The sequence below is a fragment of the Rana temporaria genome, chromosome 3, assembly GCF_905171775.1.
Source record: "Rana temporaria chromosome 3, aRanTem1.1, whole genome shotgun sequence".
NCBI lineage: Eukaryota > Metazoa > Chordata > Amphibia > Anura > Ranidae > Rana > Rana temporaria.
The window spans coordinates 138008827-138026467 of NC_053491.1; the positions used below are offsets into that span (position 1 = coordinate 138008827).

Consider the following 17641-nt stretch of genomic DNA (forward strand, 5'->3'; position numbering starts at 1 on the left):
GAATAAGCCTAATTGTAGGTACAAGTGAAGAGAATAAAATGTACTACTTCATTAATGATTTTCAGTAAATACCGTAGATGCAGTACTTTCCAATATGCCAGTGCTGCCAGAAAAGTGTTGCACAATGCCCTTGGTTGCTAGGACTTTGTCGGTTCCATCGTTTTCATGGTTGCTAGCATGCAGCCAGCTGATAGCATCTTAGCAACCAATGATGCTGTGCTCCTGACAGCATCCTAGCTACCAGTGATAGGAGGGGGTGTCACATGCAAACTTGTTCTGCTTTTAACTACACAGTGGCCCCAGAACTACCTAAATCTATCACATATGTCAGAACTGTTAACAAAGCTGTCACAAGGCTTTCATGTCACAACACATTCTACTGTGCCAATACCACCAGAAAAAAATTGCATGGCAACCTTGGTTGCTAGGATACTGTTAGATATATAGCTTCTCTTGTTAATAGCATGCTGTTGGTTATGCAGGTGATAGCATCCTAGTAACCAATGAAGCGTTACGCTCATCAGCAACCAATAAAGCGGTACGCTCATCAGCAACCAATAAAGCGGTACGCTCATCAGCAACCAATGAAGCGGTACGCTCATCAGCATCCTAGCAACCAATGAAGCAGTGCTCTCATCAGCGTCCTGGCAAGTTGCAACCAATGAAGCGGTGCTCTCATTAGCGTCCTAGCAACCAATGAAACGGTGCTCTCATTAGCATCCTAGCAACCAATTATTAAGCGGTGCTCTCATCAGCTTTCTGGTAACCAATGAAGCAATGCTCTCATCAGCGTCCTAGCAACCAATAAAGTGGTGCTCTCATCAGCGTCCTAGCAACCAATGAAACGATGCTCTCATCAGTGTCCTAGCAACCAATGAAGCTGTGCTCTCATCAGCGCCCTGGCAACCAATGAAGCAATGCTCTCATCAGCGTCCTAGCAACCAATAAAGTGGTGCTCTCATCAGCGTCCTGGCAACCAATGAAGCAATGCTCTCATCAGCGTCCTAGCAACCAATGAAGCAATGCTCTCATCAGTGTCCTAGCAACCAATAAAGTGGTGCTCTCATCAGCGTCCTGGCAACCAATGAAGCAATGCTCTCATCAGTGTCCTAGCAACCAATAAAGTAGTGCTCTCCTCAGCGTCCTAGCAACCAATAAAGTGGTGCTCTCATCAGCGTCCTGGCAACCAATGAAGCAATGCTCTCATCAGCGTCCTAGCAACCAATAAAGTGGTGCTCTCATCAGCGTCCCGGCAACCAATGAAGCAATGCTCTCATCAGCGTCCTAGCGACCAATAAAGTGGTGCTCTCATCAGCGCCCTGGCAACCAATGACAGGGCGAAGGAATGTTGCATGCAAACATGCCCTGCTATTTACTACACAGTGATCCCATAACCATCGGAAACTGTCACACAACTGTTGCAAAGCTTTCATGAATTAGGTGTGGGACTTTGTAACCTGCCGATAAGGACACAAAAGTTTAATGAATGAATAGCAGCCAATAAGATATAAGGAATACACCACTGCCATTACTATAGTAAGAATTATCGCCCAAATATTATCTCAGCTGAGCCCATAGATCGCTTTAGTGGGCCATGGGCTGTAGATGTTCCAGTGTGTTGTTTACACTCTCGCAGTCATTAAAGTTTCCAGCTCCGGGTACACAGTACAGTACACAGGGCAGCCTCTGACGTACGGCTAGAGCAAGTAAACACATACACCCCCAGCACGTCCCTCACCCGGGGCCGGGGATTGTGGGAAATGTAGTTCCCCGCCCAGCACATTCCATACATTCCCACCGCTTCTCTCACTACAACTCCCGGCAGCCCCCGCGCTGCACAGGCTGCATGGCTGGTACAGCGAGATGATGGTGTCTCTGGTCTCTCGCAGCGGTTTTTGGTGCCGGTTGTTGGGAGTCAGTGGGCGGGCAGCCTGCAGACACGGGAGTACCGGGGCGGCCCACAATAAGCCCCTCAAGCAGTGGACTCTAATCGTCAACCCGCTCAGCAGCCTGAGGGTGAAGCTGCCGTGTGATGTCCGGGTCCGACCGCAGGACCCCCTCACCTACCCGGACGGCGACCGAGTGTTTGTACTGGTGAGAGGGGTGGACCGCAATGTACACCGGGGGCTGGACCTGGACAACATCGATGTCCGCTATGATGAGGAGGCCAAGCAGGTCCAGATCACCTCCCAGGACATCGACAGCAGGAGCTGTGTGGAGGTCACCACCCCGCTCCGCTTCGGTACGCCGGGAGGGGGCGCTGTGTATATATATCATAGACGTGCGCAGGGGTGTGTCTGGACACGCCCTCATTCCCCTGCTGATAGTTCACCAACTGACCCCATTCATTGCCCTACTGACACTAACTCACACCTATCTCATATATATATAATCTGGTAGGTATGAGCAGTGGCAGGTGGTGCTATAAATTTTGGGGGGGGGGCGGGCAAACAAGATGCCCGTACTTACCCCATCTAGGTTGCGGGCAGCTTCAGCTCCTTCCTGTGTCCTCCTCTGCGGCTTCCCTTGGCGCAGCGGCCAATACAATCACTTCTCCCCTCGGCCATTTGGGTCTCACTCGCTTCCTGATTGGCTGGGAGGAGAATCAGGAAGACAATAATGAATATTCATTCGCTATTGTCACACAAGTGGGTGGGCTCAGGGTGCAGTGCTCTGCGCCCCAAGCCCACCCTTTTTTAAAGCCAATTAGAGCATCTGGCTCTAATCATGTGCTTCTAAAAAAAAAAAAAAACACATTGGAATCTATGCGTCTGGTGCCCTGCATTTAGATTAGGGGCGGGCACATGTATTAGGGGGCGGCGCCCTACATAAACGGGCGCCACTTGGTGTGAGTTGGTGTCATTAGGGCAGTGGACGGTGTCGGTAGTTTTAAAAAATATATATTTTTAGGAGCCCCATTGGGGGACTTTGGTGAAATATCAGCAGGGCAATCGGCACCACACAGGTGATCGGGGGTGTGCCCAGGCATTTCTGTTAAAATGCACCACTTCGCCCAGAAAATTGTTGCAATTACAATTGTTTAGGCATTCTCGTGTTTCTTTCTCTTGTTTGTATTGGTAGGACACAAAAAAGTGGAGAAACAAAAAGCGAAATCTGATGCATTCCACGCAAAACTCCAAGAATGGATTGGACAACATTATTGGCACCTTCTCAGAATTGTAAAAAATAATTGCATTCCATGTTTGTGCCGCTCTTGCAGTTTGTAACTAAACTCACTTGTATTAATTAACGGGTGCTGACAATATAAAAAATCACATAAATATAACATTTTGTGCTGCGCTGTCTCCCTACTATTCTGTAGGTAGCAGTAATATTAAAGTGCCAATGGTGGAAAATAAAATACTAAAATTAAAACTGAAATGCGGTGTACAAAAAAACGATTACAGTGGCATATCCCGTGACACTTGTTACATCAACAAAAATCACACACCTCAAATCCGTAAAAATTATATCTGCAAGTGCTTATATTTATAAGTATAGTAATTAGAGGTCGACCGATATGGGTTTTTCTCTGGCCGATACCGATGCCGATATTTCAAAATTGGGGCGGCCGATGGACGATATTTTAGGCCGATATTTGCGGCCGATATTTTAGGCCGATTTTCTTTTTTTTTTATTATCTCAGAAAATCTAGGTTGGGGAGGAGGTTATTGTTTAGGGTGGAGAGGTGGAGTGCAGCCTATCAGTGTCCATCAGTGCCCACCAATGCAGCTCACCAGTGTAGCCTATCAGTGTCCATCAGTGCCACCTCATTAGTGCCCACCAGTGCAGCCCATCAGTGCCACCTCATAATTATTAAAAAAGAAAAAAAATACAATCTTAGTCATTTTAAGGAGGGGGTACAGAGAGGTGGTTGTGGAGGAGGGGGGTACAGAGAGGTGGTTGTGGAGGAGGGGGGTACAGAGAGGTGGTTGTAAAGCTACCTCTCTGTACCCCCTCCTCTACAGCCACCTCTCTGTACCCCCTCCTCTACAGCCACCTCTCTGTACCCCACTCCTCTACAGCCACCTCTCTGTACCCGCCTCCTCCACAGCCACCTCTCTGTACCCGCCTCCTCCACAGCCACCTCTCTGTACCCGCCTCCTCCACAGCCATGTGTTGTGGAGAGGGGTGGGTGGTGCTGGGCATGGGTGGGGATGCATTGTGGAGAGGGGTGGGTGGGGATGCATTGTGGAGTGGGATGGATGGTGCTGGGCGTGGGTAGGGATGCGTTGCGGTGATGCGTTGTGGAGAGGGGTGGGTGGGAATGCTTTGTGGAGAGGGATGGATGGTGCTGGGCGTGGGTGGGGATGTGTTGTGGAGAGGGATGAATGGTGCTGGGCGTGGGTGGGGATGCGTTGTGGAGAGGGGTGGGTGGTGCTGGGCATGGGTGGGGATGCATTGTGGAGAGGGGTGGGTGGGGATGCATTGTGGAGTGGGATGGATGGTGCTGGGCGTGGGTAGGGATGCGTTGCGGTGATGCGTTGTGGAGAGGGGTGGGTGGGAATGCTTTGTGGAGAGGGATGGATGGTGCTGGGCGTGGGTGGTGATGTGTTGTTTAGAGGGATGGATGGTGCTGGGCATGGGTGGGGATGTGTTGTGGAGAGGGATGAATGGTGTTGGGCGTGGGTGGGGATGCGTTGTGGAGAGGGGTGGGTGGTGCTGGGCGTGGGTGGGGATGCATTGTGGAGTGGGATGGATGGTGCTGGGCGTGGGTGGGGATGCGTTGTGGTGATGCATTGTGGAGTTGGGTGGATGGTGCTGGGTGGGGATGAAGATGATTGTGTTGCATTGTGAAGATGGATGAGGATGACTCTGTGTGGGGATGAGAGTTACATTGTGAGAAGGATCTCCACAATGTAACTCATTTCCACCCAAAGTCATCCTCATCCATTTTCTTAATGCCAGCCTCAGCCAGGTTTCCCTTTTAAAAGGAGTTTTAATAAATTCTGCAGGGGGGCACAGTAGCACATAATTTGGGCAACTTACCCTCCATACATGCTGGTATCATAATCCAAATCTATCTGCATGCACCTAATAGGCTAGGTGCATGCTGATGAGCTGATCAGCCAATCATTGTTTAGAACTTGGTGTAATGCCAGCAGGGAAGGAAGACATTCCTGCTGGGGGGAGTTACATTAGTCAGGCAGCAGTTGTAAGCCAATGATTGTTTGTTTTTTCCCTGTCCCTAATACAGCAAGCCGAGGGAGGGGGCGGGGCACGGCTGGCGGCGCGATGCCAGTGAAATCTATGTCCCTTCTGTGGTGGCCGTGCAGATGGAGGAATCAGATACATGGGAGTGGGGTCAGTTCTGCAGGGCAGGCGGCCATGCGGGCCGGACACTTTAGCCGCTAATCGGCCGATTCTTTCACAAAAATCGGCCGATGCCGATTTCACAAAAACAGCCAAATATCAGCCGATATATCGGCCGACCGATATATCGGTCTACCTCTAATAGTAATACTATTATATAATATATCGTGAAACATAAAGTGCTATAGTGCGTACAAATTGTGAATATCCTATCCCAGAGGCGATTAAATTCGCATGTGCTGCGCTATATACGTTTTCATTCATTCATTCATATAGGGTCAGTTCAACTTACCGTATTTATCGGCGTATAATGCGCACTTTTTTCCCCTTAAAATCAGGGGAAAATCGCGGGTGCGCGTTATACGCCGATCCCTGCTTTCTGAGCGCTGCCGCCAACATATACCGAGTGCAGTACACTCGGCTGGGTTCGGCCACACTCGGCTCCGCGAGAGGAGCCGAGCGTGGCCGAGTGTACCTGAGTGTACTGCACTCGGTATATGTCGGTGGCGGCGACAGTGCGGGAGAAGCGGGGAGGACACCACGAATGCCGCAGACGGACGCCGGACCGGACAAGGCCGCCGATGGATGCCGGGCAACTGTAAGTATCTGTAAATTGTCAGTATTTATTTTTTTTCCCTAGGATTCTCCTCTAGGTTTGGGGTGCGCGCTATACGCCAGTGCGCGCTATAGGGCGATAAATACGGTATATGGCATAAAAAGTCCTTATCAAACATATAATATTGGTTTCATTGATAGAAGCAATCATGAATTGTGTTGCGGTGTCCACACTCCCCACCCTTAGACCCCTTTCACACTGAGGAGTTTTTCAGGCGGTACAGCGCTAAAAATAGCGCTGCTATACCGCCTGAAAAACTCCTGCACTGCATACTCAATGTGAAAGCCCGAGGCGATGCGCTAGCGGGAGAGAAAAAAAATCTCCTGCCAGCAGCATCTTTGGCGCGGTGAGAGGAGCGGCGTGTATTCTGCTCCTTCCCATTTAAAACAATAGGAAACCGCGGCAATACCGCCCGCAATGCGCCTCTGCAGAGGTATTAACCCTTTATCGGCCGCTAGCGGGGGTTAATACCGCACTGCTAGCGGCCGAATCCCGCGGCAAATCCGACGGTATAGCGCCGCTATACCGCCACCGCGCCTCCCTCCCCAGTGTGAAAGGGGCCTTAGGCAACCTCCAGAGCGTGAGACCTCACAAAAAATTTGGTCAAAACACGCATGTGAATCATGATTCTAGGTTAGCTGCTTAAGCGCTCTCTGAGCAGAGAACGGCTCTGCACTTGTTACATAGAATTGTGGAAATGCCGGATTAAGGGCCTGATCCACAAAAACAGGCCGTAACTTAACTTTTGGCATTTAAGTTACACCGCCGCAAAATCTCTACCTAAGTGCCCGATCCACAAAGCACTTACCTAGAAATTTTAAGTGGTGTAACTTAAATCCGTCCGGCGCAAGGCGTTCCTAATCTAATGGGGCGAGTCCCATTTAAATTAGGCGCGCTCCCGCGCCGGACGTACTGCGCATGCTCCCGACACGATTTTCCCGACGTGCATTGCGCGAAATTACGTTACGCCGAGTTTTGTGAATCGCGCCGGGTAAAAAAAGTTGCATCGGGAAAAAAAAGAGATGCGGCGGAAAAAAATAAAAAAAAAATAAAAAATTGACAGCGTCGCGGGAAAGAAGGGTCTACTTTTACATGGTGTACTAACTTTACACTTTGTAAAAGCAGCCCTAATTTTGCAACGGCAAACTAATACTTACGGAGAAAAAACGAAGCTTAAAAACTTTGTGGATCTCCGTAAGTGCTAATTTGCATACCCGACGCTGGATTTCGACGAGAAATGCCCCCAGCGGCGGCTGCGGTACTGCATCCTAAGATCCGACAGTGTAAGTCCCTTACACATGTCGGATCTTCTGCCTATCTATAAAAAAAACATCCTGGAGTAAACAGTTTTAAAGCTGGCAAAAGATGGATCAAAATGTGGACAGTTCAGAAGGAACTGGCCAAATTTTAATCCAACTATGGGCAGGCTGGGTTTATTAAAGTCAATCAACTTCAGTACAACCAGCCTGTCAGTTTTTTGCATGCAATCATCGCTGCTTGCTTAAGCCCCAAGCAGTAATCATTGTATTCTGCAGGTGGGGAAGACTCCCTGCTGGCAGAACACAATGGCAATGGTTTTGCACAGAGCTCATTCTCTTCTGGGGTCCTCCGCCAGCACTCCAGGCTGGATTTTTTTTTTTTATCTTAATAGCTTCCTTTACCTTAATGCAGTGCTGTTTTCATGTCCTCGTTGTTCGTTTTTGCTCTCAAGTTGCTGTAATTCTTCTCTGATCTCCACACTTCCTGGTTGTCTGTTTCCTGATAACCACAGTACTGGGAGCTTTCTCTCTGTGGTCACTAATCAAGGAGGTGTGATTACTGTGTGTCTAAAACCCCTCAGCACCAATCAGTTTAGTTTTCCAAACCATCACTGCCCTGTATTGGCTCTGTAGCTCTGTACATCACAGAAGCAGGAAACAACATGCAAAAACGAAACTAGAAACTGCAGGTACATTATATGATTGATTTTTATCTATTTTTAATCATTTTTAAAAGGAATCAGTTAACTATTATGTCTCTATACCCTGTAAACAGTCATTTCAGCAAAAAAAATGTTTTCCTTTACAACTCCTTTAATGTTCCTGTGTTGTTGTGTGCAACATTGTCAAGACGCTTACAGCCCATGGCACTGTAACTAGACGTGGACGAAAGAGAAAAATCGATCAAAGATTACATGGTGGAAGTTCACTGATGTTTTGGGGTTGCTTTGCTGTTTCAGGCAGTGGATGTCTTCACTGGAAGCATGGCATTATGAAATCTGAAGACTACCAAAGAATTCTGGGGTGCAATGTAGGGCCCAGTGTCAGAAAGTTGGGTCTCCGTCAGAGTTGATGGGTCTTACAGCAGGACAATGACCCAAAGTACACATCAAAAAGCACCCAGAAATGGTTTAAGACAAAGTGCTGGAGAGTATTGAACTGGCCAGCAATAAGTCCAGATCTGAATCCCATAGAGATCCTGTGGAGAGATCTCAAAACAGCAGTTGGGAAAAGGAACCTTTCCATTCCGAGAGACTTGGAGCAGTTGGTGAAAGAAGAGTGGTCCAAAATTCCAGTAGAGATGCAAGAAACTCACTGATGGGTACAGGAAGCGATTGATTGCAGTTATCTTTTCCAAGACGTTTGCTTCCAAATATTAAATTAAGGGTGCCAATCATTTTTGTCCGGTCCATTTGTTGAGTTTTGTGTGGAATGTGTCAGATTTGGCTTTTTGTTTCTCCACTTTCGTGTCATACCAATACAAACAAAATAAATAAACATGAGAATGGCGGAATGTTTAATGCACCACTTTGCCCAGAAAATTGTTTCAATATCTGACAGAAATGCAGGGGTGCCAATATTTTTGTGTCTACACACACTATATTACCAAAAGTATTGAGACACCTGCCTTTACACGCACATGAACTGTAACGGCATCCCAGTCTTAACCATCTCCATACCGGGCCTATTTTGGCACTTCTCTCCTACATGCAGAAATCATAATTTTTTTTTTGTTCGAAAATTACTCAGAACCCCCAAACACTATATATGTTTTTTTAGCAGACACCCTAGGGAATAAAAAGCCGGTCATTGCAACTTTTTATCTCGCACGGTATTTGCGCAATAATTTTTCAAACGCCTTTTTTTAAGGAAGAAACGGTTTCATGAATTAAAAAATAACAAAACAGTAAAGTTAGCCCAATTTTTTTGTATAATGTGAAAGATGAAGTTACGCAGAGTAATTAGATACCTAGCATGTCACGCTTTAAAATTGCGCACACTCATGGAATGGCGCCAAACGTCAGTACTTAAAAATCTCCATAGGCGTCGCTTATTTTTTTTTTTACAAGTTACAAATTTAGAGTTACAGAGGAGTTCTAGTGCTAGAATTGTTGCTGGCGCTCTAACGCACACATGTGTGGTTTGAACGGCGTTTACATGTGTGGGGGGCACTTATGTGTGTGTTCGCTTCTTAATGCGAGCTACCGGGGATAGGGGTGTTAAATTTTTTTTTTTTATTCTTTATTTTACTCAATTTATTTTTTCTTTATTGTACATCACGGGACACAGAGCGGCATATTCATTACTATATGGGTTATATGGAGTACCTTCAGGTGATGGACACTGGCAATCTCAAAAACAGGAAGTGCCCCTCCCTATATAACCCCCTCCCATAGGAGGAGTACCTCAGTTTTTTACGCCAGTGTCTTAGGTGTTGGTCATGGTTTAGCTTGCCTCCACATCCTTGGGATTAAGGTGGGCTAACCGGTTCTGTCCAAAGGCCTCAGTGCTAAAGTGGTCAGCAACCGGACCCCAAACCATTGGGGTATAGCCCATAATGCTTTCTGTCACAGAGAGCTGGACTCTGGGCCCAGAACTTAGAAACCTTTGGGGGCCTAATGTTTCTGTTGCCAGGGTGCTATATGGGCCCAGGACAGTGGATCCTTCATAGGAACCCAGGGCCTGAAGGTCTAGACGCCCCACGGAGATGGGGGAAGATTGGACCTCTTGCTGTGCAAAGTCCTGCGGCATGGAGCAGGTAAGTGAAGGGGAAACTTGCGGAACTTGGTTCGCAGCAGGTTTTGTCTGGGGGAAGGTCACAGCGGGACATGCCTATGGTTTATGCGCTGCATCTGGCAAGGTGAGTCACATATCTTAAAGATAGGATGACCATATATGTGTATAATCCCCATAATTGTGACCTCCCTGGTAGTATTGCAACTGGTGCTAGTAGCATTGAAAAGGGCCTGTGTGTATAGTGACAATTCTCTTAAGAGAAGCCCCTGGGAATCTATTGAGGTTTCTTATGTAGAGAGTGAATGCTCTTACCTGCAAGCCTGCTCAGAGAGGTCCAGGCGGTTGCTGCAGAAAAATAAATGCCGCTCTGTGGATCCTGGCCTGGACGGCAGGATCAGCCTCTGACCTCCTCGTGTGGGCCTCCCCCCCCCCCCCCCGCGCGCGTCCCCGTGATATGGGCGCAATTTCGCGCCGTTTTTCTGAAGGGGAAGGGCGGGCCCGTAGGTAAAAGGAAGGGGCGGCCCTTCCAAAAGAGTTCCCAGCTCAGTGATGTGTTGGAACTGAGAGAGGAAGGACCAGAGCGGCAGAGTGGGGCGCCGAGGACACACAGTGGCCAAAGAAAAGTATTACAGTCTTCAAAAAGACTGTCTTTCACCCTAAAGATAGGGTTTCTTTTTTCTTTTCAGCAGTTTTTATTGGCAAATACTACTAAAGGGGGACAGAATGGTTTTTCTTTCTTTGGTTTAAAAAAAAAAAAAAAAAAAAAAAGAGAAACAAACCAAGATTAATAAGGAAAGGCATTTTTTCCCCAGAAAGGGTTTGTGGGCAACAACTATTTATTTTCCCAAACACCATTAAGTAGCGGGCGTACCTCGGTATTGTACCATGGCATCTGGTTCGGAGGGTACAAAAGGTGGGGATTCCCCCAGAGGGTCCGGGGTCTCGGACAAAGTCTTACCGCTACTTTCCCCAGAAGGAGCCTTGGTGAGACCATCGGGATCTGGGGCTGGAGCTGGCACGGGTCAGTCCAACCCTAGGGTGGTCACGGACGAGGTACTGTCCACCTCTCTAAAGGAGATGGAAAAAAGAATGGAAAAAATGATAGCCAAGGCTATGCGGGGCAGAAAACGGAATAGATCTCCGTCGCCCGAGCGTGAACCCTCAGATGAGGAGGTCCCTTCCGCAGAGGAATGGGAAGACCTCTTGGACAAGGACCAAGTAGGTTCAGGGATCGAGGATCCGGGTACGGAGGAATCTGGCGCAGCCTCCCAAGGGGAGAGCTGGTGGGTTCAAGTTTTAACAGACTTGGTCCATAGGACGTTCAACTTGCCAGTACCAGATCTCCAAGTATCAACGGTCTCAGCTTTGGGCTCACTAAGAGCGCCTCAAACCAATGCGGTTTTTCCGATCCATCCTCTACTAGAGGAAGTAATGTTCCAAGATTGGGCCAAGCCAGATAGAATCTTTGTACCACCAAAGAGATTCTCTGCCTTATATCCTATGGAAGAGAAATTTTCCAAGAGATGGGCAGCCCCGGCTGTAGACGCAGCCATCTCATGTGTTAACAAGTCTTTAACATGCCCTGTAGAAAACATACAGGTGTTCAAGGATCCGGTTGATAAACGCTTGGAAACGCTACTTAAAACCTCCTTCACTACTGCAAGGGCAGTAGTGCAGCCAGCTGTGGCTGCAATTGGGGTTGCGCAAGCATTATCGGATCAAGCTAAGCAGATGCTTAAACTTATTCCTGCCCAGCAGGCAGAAGAATTTTCGGACGTCCCTAGGGCCATACGATTTACGGTAGATGCGATTAAGGATTCGATCCAGCAAGCGTCACGTCTGTCATTATCCCTTATCCATATGAGAAGACTCTTATGGTTAAAGAGCTGGGAGGCAGAGCCCCCATGCAAGAAGCTCCTGGTAGGGTTCCCCTTCCATGGAGGACGACTCTTCGGAGAAGACCTGGACAAATACATCCAGACCATTTCAAGCGGAAAAAGTACTCTTTTGCCCACCAAGAAGAAGTTTCGGGGGCCTGCGTTTAAACGACAGTACTCCCCTGGGCAGGGGCCCTCCAATACCAAACAGTATCGACGGCCTCCTGCAAGATCAAATTTTAACAAGTCGCAGGGACAGGCCGGCGCAGGCAAGAAGCAGTGGTTTCGCAAGCCAGCAAAGCCAGCCCCCAAGCCGGCCTTATGAAGGGGCGCCCCCACCCTCGAAGGTGGGGGGAAGACTGCGTCTCTTTACAGAGGTTTGGGAGGCCAGCATTCCCGACAAATGGGTACGGTCCTCCGTGGCTACAGGCTACAAACTAGACTTCCTAAAGTTTCCTCCTCCTCATTTTCAGGAGTCAAGAGTACCAAACGATCCAAAGAAGGGAGCCGCATTAATAGCGGCATTGAATCATCTACTCTCTCAGGAGGTAATAGTAGAGGTACCAGTCCAAGAACAGGGGCTAGGTTTCTACTCCAACCTATTCATTATCCCAAAGCCCAACGGCGATGTCAGGCCAATTTTGGACTTAAAAATGGTAAATGCATACCTAAAGGTCCGCTCATTTCGGATGGAATCCGTGCGGTCAGTAGTTGCCGCACTTCAGAAGGACGATTTTATGGCATCCATAGACATAAAGGATGCTTACCTTCATGTTCCAGTTTACCAGCCACATCAAAGATTTCTACGCTTCTCGGTGGCTCTACGTCATTTCCAATTCATGGCGCTTCCCTTCGGGTTGGCTACGGCCCCCCGGGTGTTCACGAAGGTCCTAGCTCCAATCCTAGCCAATCTAAGGATTCAAGGGGTCACAATCCTAGCATACCTGGACGACCTCCTAGTCATAGATCACTCGTCTCCTGGCTTGAAACAAGCAGTGGCCCTCACAGTTCAGTACCTCGAGAGGTTCGGCTGGGTCCTAAATCGAGAAAAATCAGCATTCCAGCCCACAAGGCAGTTGGAATATCTCGGCATGAGATTAGACACAGAACAACAGAGGGTGTTTCTGCCTCTGATAAAAGTCAAAGCCATCAAGGAATTAATTCTACTGGTTCTAAGCAAGAAGGAACCAACTGTTCGCCTATGTATGCGGTTACTAGGCAAGATGGTGGCCACATTCGAGGCGGTACCGTACGCCCAGAGCCACACTCGCATCCTGCAGGCAGCCATCCTGTCAGCCTGGAGCAGGAGGCCACAGGCCTTAGATATCCCTTTGCCGCTCTCATCAAGAGTCCGACAAAGTCTGTGTTGGTGGTTAGACCCTCAGAATCTACTGAAGGGGAAGTCTTTCAGCCCAGTGGCTTGGAAGATAGTAACCACAGACGCCAGCCTAACAGGCTGGGGAGGAATTTTGGATGGTTGCACTCGCCAAGGCACTTGGGCAAAGCCAGAGAAGCAGTTGCCCATCAACATCTTGGAGCTCAGAGCTGCTCGACTAGCCCTCAGGGCTTGGACGTCCAAGTTGCAGGGGTTCCCGGTGAGAATTCAATCAGACAATGCCACGGCAGTGGCATACATAAATCACCAAGGGGGAACCAAGAGTCAAGCCGCTCAGAGAGAGGTGAGCTTGATTCTCCTATGGGCAGAAGCTCATGTGCCCTGCATATCGGCGATATTCATTCCAGGAGTGGACAACCTGCAGGCGGACTTTTTAAGTCGCCAGACTCTGTTGCCGGGGGAATGGTCTCTACATCCACAGGTCTTTCAGACACTCTGCCAGAGATGGGGAGTGCCGGACGTGGACATCATGGCATCAAGACTCAACAAGAAGCTAGACAGGTTCATATCCCGCTCAAGGGATCCGATGGCCTGCGGAACCGATGCGCTGGTTTGCCCTTGGCATCAGTTCAGACTACTTTATGTATTTCCCCCGCTCCAGTTACTACCCCGCCTGCTGCGCAGGATCAGGGTGGAGCACATACCAGTCATCCTGGTAGCTCCAGCATGGCCCAGAAGGGCATGGTATTCACTAATCCTAAAGATGGTAGTGGGAGACCCTTGGACTCTTCCTCTACGGCCAGACCTGCTATCGCAAGGTCCGATCCTCCACCCTGCCTTACGGCATCTAAATTTGACGGCCTGGAAGCTGAATCCCTGATTCTCAGGGGTAGAGGTCTGTCTCAGAAAGTAATCTCTACCCTAATCAGAGCCAGGAAACCGGTCTCTAGGGTGATTTATTACAGGGTCTGGAAGGCCTATGTAGGCTGGTGTGAGTCCAAGCGATGGCTTTCTCGCAAGTTTACCATCGATAGAGTATTAAGTTTTCTCCAGCTAGGAGTGGATAAAGGACTGGCATTAAGCACAATCAAAGGACAGATTTCAGCTTTGTCAGTGTGGTTTCAGCGGCCGCTGGCCACCCACTCGCTAGTTAAGACCTTCCTTCAAGGGGTCTTACGTATTAATCCTCCAGTTAAATCCCCGCTTTGTCCGTGGGATCTAAATCTTGTTCTGTCAAGTTTACAGAAACAACCTTTTGAGCCGTTGGCTGAAATTCCTTTGGTTTTACTGACAAGGAAGTTAGTATTTTTGGTCGCCATAGTTTCCGCCAGAAGAGTATCGGAACTGGCAGCCTTATCCTGTAAGGAACCATATCTTATTTTGCATAAGGACAGGGTCGTTCTCCGCCCTCATCCTTCCTTCCTACCAAAGGTTATATCCAGTTTTCATCTAAACCAGGATTTGGTATTACCATCCTTCTTTCCTAAACCTACTTCCAGAAAGGAAGGGTTGCTGCATACCTTGGATATTGTCAGGGCCATGAAGGCCTATCTTAAAGCTACAGAGAAGATCCGGAAAACAGATGTGTTGTTCATTTTACCGGATGGGCCCAAGAAGGGGCAGGCAGCTGCAAAATCCACCATCTCGAGGTGGATTAAACAGTTAATCACTCAGGCCTACGGCTTGAAAGGGTTGCCTCCTCCGTTATCATTAAAGGCTCATTCTACTAGGGCCATGGGCGCCTCCTGGGCAGCACACCACCAGATCTCTATGGCTCAAGTTTGCAAGGCGGCAACCTGGTCTTCTGTCCACGCGTTTACAAAATTCTACCAGTTGGACGTAAGAAGGAATACGGATACAGCCTTTGGGCAGGCAGTGCTGCAGGCTGCAGTTTGAGACCCTCGGATTCCGGGGGGCTCCCTTTTGAGTTAAATTTAAAAATTTATTTTTTCTCAACTAAGTTGGATTTATTATGATTTGAGTATATCTCTAAATTAAATCCTTTTGTCTTAGGAAGATGTTCTCCCTCCCCTCATTGTAAGCATTGCTTTGGGACATCCCATATAGTAATGAATATGCCGCTCTGTGTCCCGTGATGTACGATAAAGAAAAAGAGATTTTTAATACAGCTTACCTGTAAAATCTTTTTCTTGGAGTACATCACGGGACACAGAGCTCCCACCCCTCTTTTGGGGACCATTTTGGGAGGCATACTGCTTGCTACAAAACTGAGGTACTCCTCCTATGGGAGGGGGTTATATAGGGAGGGGCACTTCCTGTTTTTGAGATTGCCAGTGTCCATCACCTGAAGGTACTCCATATAACCCATATAGTAATGAATATGCCGCTCTGTGTCCCGTGATGTACTCCAAGAAAAAGATTTTACAGGTAAGCTGTATTAAAAATCTCTTTATTTTTAAACTTTTTTTGACTTTTTTATTTATTTTTTGGTCACTTCTATTCCTATTGCAAGGAATGTAAACATCCCTTGTAATAGGAATGGTTCGTAACAGGTACTCTTTATGGAGAGATGTGGGGTCAATAAGACCCCACATCTCTCCTCCAGGCTGGAAAGCATTAGATCGTGAAAAAAAATTCACAGATCTAATGCTTTCAGCCGCGATTACGGCTGTGTTTACATTCCGGGGCGTGACGTCATAACATCGCGCCCGGACCTCCGACGATCGTAGAGATGACTGATCTACTCTATGCTTTCCATCCGACGCCGGTGGATCGTTTCTCCGGGTCTCCGATGGCAAAGGAGAGCCCGGAGAGGCACCGGAATGGCGGCGGGTGGGGGGGACATCCCCTCCCGCCGCCTATAAGAACGATCAAGTGGCGGAACTGCCGCTATGATCGTTCTTATGGTGCACAGATTCGCCGGCTGAAGAGATGGATATCTGAATGATGCCTGTAGCTGCAGGCATCATTCAGATATCCCCACTGAAAGTCCAGGACGTCATATGACGTCCTTGGGCGGGAAGTGGTTAAAGCCCGAACACAGGATAAAAAACTCGGAAGTAAAATTTCATCCAACAATCTATTTACCGATTTTCGGATCGTTAGTATGGTACTTTCGACAGCCGATTACGAATTTTCGGATGACTAAAACTGTATGTGCAGGCTATAAAAAATGTTATGTACGTGAACACAACGTCCGATTTTCGTTTAAATAGTACAGCTTTCGTCTGTAAAAAAAACCGCAAGAGCAAGACTATGCATGCTCAAACGAAAAAATACATACAAAACAATTCACATGACCTCACTTCTGATGTTGAATTCTGTCATATGAGAATTTTCGTATGAAAGTCGCATCTTCACTTTGGAAATGAGACTAGCATGCAACAAAAAATGTATGAAAATGTGTCCGATAATCTGATCGTGTGTACGAGGCTTTAGTCCGTAGGGTTCAATATTGAGTTGGCCCACCCAGCTATGACAGCTTCAGCTCTTCTGGGAAGGCTGTCCATCAGGTTTAGGAATGTGTCTATGGGAATGTTTGACCATTCTTCCAGAAGCGCATTTGTGAGGCTTAAAAATATCTAGTTATTATGACCTGTCAATGTCAACAGTTTTGCCAAGCATGTTAAAGACGATATATACGGTATATATACTCACCTTTCCGGTGGATCATGTTAAACCTTTTACTGTGTTGCTTTGGTATTTGACACTTCAGGGTATGTCAGACATCTGCTTCCCCACCATGCTCTGTGGTTCCTCCCATCTGCACGTACCTTACTACTGGAGATCTGCTACACTGAAAAGAATATTCACGTCTGCTTCTTTTCCTGTCATTAAAGTGATTGTATTTTTATTAATGCCCATTTGTGACTGGTAATGGTGCTCTTTCATGTATAGACAATAACTCAATTTAGTACTGAATTTTAAAGTAGTTTGGTGAGGAAGCGACTTACATTTGTGTATTGCATCCTTACTTTGAAAGGGAAATGACTGAATTTAATATAAATCCTGTTGTTTTTTTTTTCCTCTCTTCTTAAAGCGGAGCTCCACCCTAAAGTGGAACTCACGCTGATCGGAACCCTCCCCCCTCTGGTGTCACATTTGACACCTTTCAGGGGGGTGGGGGGTGCAGATACCTGTCTAAAGACAGGTATTTGCACCCACTTCCGGCCACACAGTTTCGGGTAAACTGCGGGCAGAACGTCACCTCCCGTCCTCCCCCCGTTGTGCTCTGGGAACACTCGGCTCCCAGAGCACAGCGGGAGCCAATCGGCAGCGCAGCGCGACTCGCGCATGCGCCGTAGGGAATTGGGCAGTGAAGCCGGAGCGCTTCACTTCCTGGTTCCCTCACTGAGGATGGCGGGGGGAGCAGCAGAGTGACGAGCGATCGCTCGTCCTCTGCTGCGGACGGCACTGGACTCCAGGACAGGTAAATGTCCTAATATTAAAAGTCAGCAGCTGTAGTATTTGTAGCTGCTGGCTTTTAAGATTTTTTTTTCGTGGCACATCCGCTTTAACCATCTAAATTACTAAGTGGGAACGC

At 47.9% G+C, this 17641-nt stretch overlaps 1 protein-coding gene across 2 annotated transcripts in view; it reads left to right on the forward strand.

Moving 5' to 3' along the window:
* Nucleotides 1-1815: 1815 nt before the first annotated feature.
* FAM185A (family with sequence similarity 185 member A) overlaps nt 1816-17641 on the forward strand; it is a 99154-nt gene continuing 83328 nt past the window's right edge. Inside the window, exon 1 of one of the 2 annotated variants that reach the window (XM_040343478.1) lies at nt 1816-2242. In XM_040343478.1, coding sequence (XP_040199412.1) covers nt 1864-2242 — 379 coding nt within the window. In that variant the 5' untranslated portion in view covers nt 1816-1863. The remainder of the gene's footprint in view (nt 2243-17641) is intronic. The other variant, XM_040343477.1, reaches the window with a different exon arrangement.